This window comes from Hemibagrus wyckioides, linkage group LG12 (genome assembly GCF_019097595.1).
Source record: "Hemibagrus wyckioides isolate EC202008001 linkage group LG12, SWU_Hwy_1.0, whole genome shotgun sequence".
Taxonomy (NCBI): Eukaryota; Metazoa; Chordata; class Actinopteri; order Siluriformes; family Bagridae; genus Hemibagrus; species Hemibagrus wyckioides.
Genome location: NC_080721.1, coordinates 14497321 through 14501049, shown reverse-complemented (window position 1 = coordinate 14501049; position 3729 = coordinate 14497321). Strand labels below are relative to the sequence as shown.

The window sequence follows — 3729 nt, the reverse complement described above, 5'->3', positions numbered from 1 at the left end:
TGTTCCCCAGGTAAGACACACGCACCCGGCCATCCACGTGATGTAAAAGAAAACGTGATTCATCAGACCAGGACACCTTCTTCCATTGCTCCGTGGTCCAGTTCTAATGCTCACGTGTCCATTGTTGGTGCTTCTGGTGGTGCACAGGGGTCAGCACCCTGACTATACAGCCTCATACGCAACAAACTGCGATGCACTGTGTATTCTGACACCTTTCTATCAGAACCAGCATTAACTTCTTCAGCATTCTGAGCAACAGTAGCTCGTCTGTTGGATCGGATCACACGGGCCAGCCTTCACTCCCCACGTGCACCAATGAGCCTTGACCACCCATAACCTTGTCCCCGGTTCAACACTGTTCCTTCCTTGGACCACTTTTGATAGATACTGACCACTGCAGACCGGGAACACCCCACAAGAGCTGCAGTTTTGGAGATGCTCTGATCCAGTGGTCTAGCCATCACAATTTGGCCCTTCATGAACTCAAAGCTCAAATCCTTACACTTGTCCATTTTTCCTGCTTCTAACATCAACTTTGAGGACAAAATGTTGACTTGCTGCCTAATATATCCCACCCACTAACAGGTGCCATGATGAGGAGATACTCAGTCTTATTCACTTCACCTGACACTGGTCAGAGTGTTATGGCTGATCGGTGTACACACACACACACACACACACACGCAGTAATCTTTATCATTAGAGTCATTCTTTTATTTGTCTTTCTCTTTCTCTGTCTGTCTCTTTTTCTCACTCAGTCTCTCTCTCTCTCTCTCTCTGTGTTATCTGTCTTCCTGACAGTTGTGTGTATTTTCTTCTCCCCAGGATGATAAGTACTGGGCTCGTCGTCGGAAGAACAACATGGCTGCGAAGCGTTCCCGGGACGCGCGACGCCTCAAAGAGAACCAGATCGCCATCCGGGCCGCTTTCCTAGAGAAAGAGAACACGGCGCTCCGGCAGGAAGTGGCCGAGCTTCGCAAGGAACTGGGACGCTGCCGGAACATACTGGCCAAATACGAGGCACGGCACGGCGCCCTGTGAACCCGCCCCCGACCTATGACCTACCCTCAAGAACCACCCCCACCACCATCAATTTTTGCACCACCTTCTTCAAGGACTTTTGTGTGCCACGATTAGAGCACTCACCTCCACCTCTCTCTCTCTCTCTCTCTCTCACTCGATGTTTAGCAGTGTGTGACTATCTGTCACCTTTATCTTTTTCTTTCCTTTTTACACTTCTGATTTTCACTGGAATGTGGTGCTGTATGCTCTCTCTCTCTCTCTCTCTCTCTCTCCCTCGCTTCTTTTGCTTCTCCTCATGCTAACACACACACCAGCGTCTCTTTATTTTGATTCTGGCCGTCATGCATTGTCTCAGAGAGCAATAACTCCAACACACTTTTTGGGAAAAGAACCAAGAAAGCAGTGCTAACAACTCCGTCATCTGTTCACAGCATATTGTGTGTGTGTGTGTGTGTGTGTGAAATAGATTTATATGGAAACCGTGCGTTCACACTAGCTAGCAACGAAGCAGATTTCCTGTGGAAGTTCGTGAGTTGCGATTACGACGACAATCAACATAGTTACGATTTTTAATCATTTAATAAAAATTAGCCAGGTAATTCCACTTCCTGTTCCTGTTCCTGTGTTCGGTTGCTATGGCGCTTATTTCCAGGCTGTATGTTGCACTATTTATTACAAACAGCTTAGCTAGCTGCTAGCCTATTGTTTATTGTTTATTTTTTAATGGCACACAGATTCAAATCTTACAGCTAAAAATCGATCGAAACATCGTAATGATGCTAAGCTGCTCTGCCACTAGCAACATGGAAATATACACTGCTGTTAGCTATTTCTGTTTTCATCATGCTAGCCAGTTTAGCTAGTATAAATACTCAGCTGCTCTTTTAGCTCCACACTGTTGTTTATTTCCTAGTGTTTATTTGAGTTGACACCGTCGCGGTTCTGCTAGCTTCAGGAAACACTTTCAGGAAGCTGTTGTAAAAGTTTCCATAACAGTGACAGTAACAGTAACAGTTTCCGGAGCAGATCAAGCTAGCTTTAGCTCTATTTTAGCATGTTAGCATAGAAGCTTCCCCTCAGAGCAAACAGCTAACGAACACACACGTGAACTCATGCTAACCTGCCTCTCCTCTCTATCTCCCTCTCTCTCTCTCTCTGTCTCTCTCTGTCTCTCTCTCTCTCTCTCTCTCCTCCTGCACTAAAGCGTCTGTCACAATCCGATCTCTGGGTGCAAGTTCTACTTCCTGATCCAGGAATCTGATCTATTTATGGACTGGATGTGTTTGTTTTTTATGTTGCAGCTATTAATGATTGATGTTTATTATATGGATCTTTTTCTCCTCGTAATGATCTGCTTCGATTTAGATGCATGAAGGTGAAGCTTCGCCATTCTCCAGACTGCAAAACGCTACATTAGCAACGTTTACAATTCCAGAATGGAACTATTTAAGCGAGTGCATGATGCTAGCTCGCTCTTCACCATTATCATCATCATCATTGCAGGACCATGAAGGAGAAATAAAACGAGACATGACATCGTGTTCCTTTTTTAGATAAAATATAAATAAGCTAGCTGGCTAACTAGCGTAACACAAAAGGACATGCTAGCTAAACTATGAGCTAAATCCCTAGTTAATCAGAGCAGATCTATGCTAGCACTGATGCTAGGACTAGCGCTGGAGCGGATTACAGTCTGGAGAACGTGATTTTTTTTTTCTCTTCCCTCCACCACAACACATCTTTCCCTCTCTCGGTTTCCTGTGGAGTTTTTTTTCAGTTTCCTGTACAGATGTGTGTAGTTTATTTTCCTCTGGTAGCGTTCTCTCTCTCGCGTCTCTCCGCCACTGTGCTGAACGTATGCCGGCGTTTTCCTCTTTATTTCCTTTTGGTTTGTTTGTTGTTGTTGTTTTTTTCGTTAGAGACGGCTGGATGATGTTGTCTGTGATTAGCATGGCTAACGCAATCAGTTTGTTTACTACAGACCAAAACGTGTGGCACACACACACACACACACACACACACACACACACACTAATAACAGAGCTATATTGGTTAAAACAGAGATGTTAATGTTTCTACAGAATATTCTAGAGTTCTACGTTGGTGTTTTTGTACAGTATTTTTCTTATGGCGCAGTAACACAGGTTCCAGAGTCGTACTTTAAAACCGAGAAATAAAACACGATCTATTTACACAAATATATCTAGAAATAAAGCTCTATATCTTCTGCTCAGAGGTAAGCTAGCGTTGCGTTTTGTGAGCCAATCAGGGGACGATATTAAACTCTTCAAAGCGCAAAGTGGGATTCTGCCTTTTTTTTTGTAAAATTGTAAAGTGTGATAAAAACAAGGTGTTATAAATAAAAGAAGTGATTGATTATTGTGACTGTGGTCCAGTCTGCTGCAGCTCCACACCTCATATACAACACCTTTACTTACTACAGGAAGGTTATATCACAGTACTGTACACATACACACACCTCATACACACACACACACACATACACACACACACACACCCACACACACCTCATATACACACACCTCACACACACACACACCTCATATACAACACCTTTACTTACTACAGGAAGGTTATATCACAGTACTGTACACATACACACACTTCATACACACACACCTCATACACACACATACACATACACACACACACACCTCATATACACACACCTCACACACACACACA

At 43.8% G+C, this 3729-nt stretch overlaps 1 protein-coding gene across 1 annotated transcript in view; it reads left to right on the top strand.

Annotated features, from left to right (window-relative positions):
- The window catches only part of hlfa (HLF transcription factor, PAR bZIP family member a), an 18089-nt gene extending 14681 nt beyond the window's left edge, over window positions 1–3408 (top strand). The window contains exon 4 of the mRNA XM_058405064.1: window positions 826–3408. Coding sequence (XP_058261047.1) covers window positions 826–1041 — 216 coding nt within the window. The 3' untranslated portion in view covers window positions 1042–3408. The remainder of the gene's footprint in view (window positions 1–825) is intronic.
- Window positions 3409–3729: the final 321 nt, after the last annotated feature.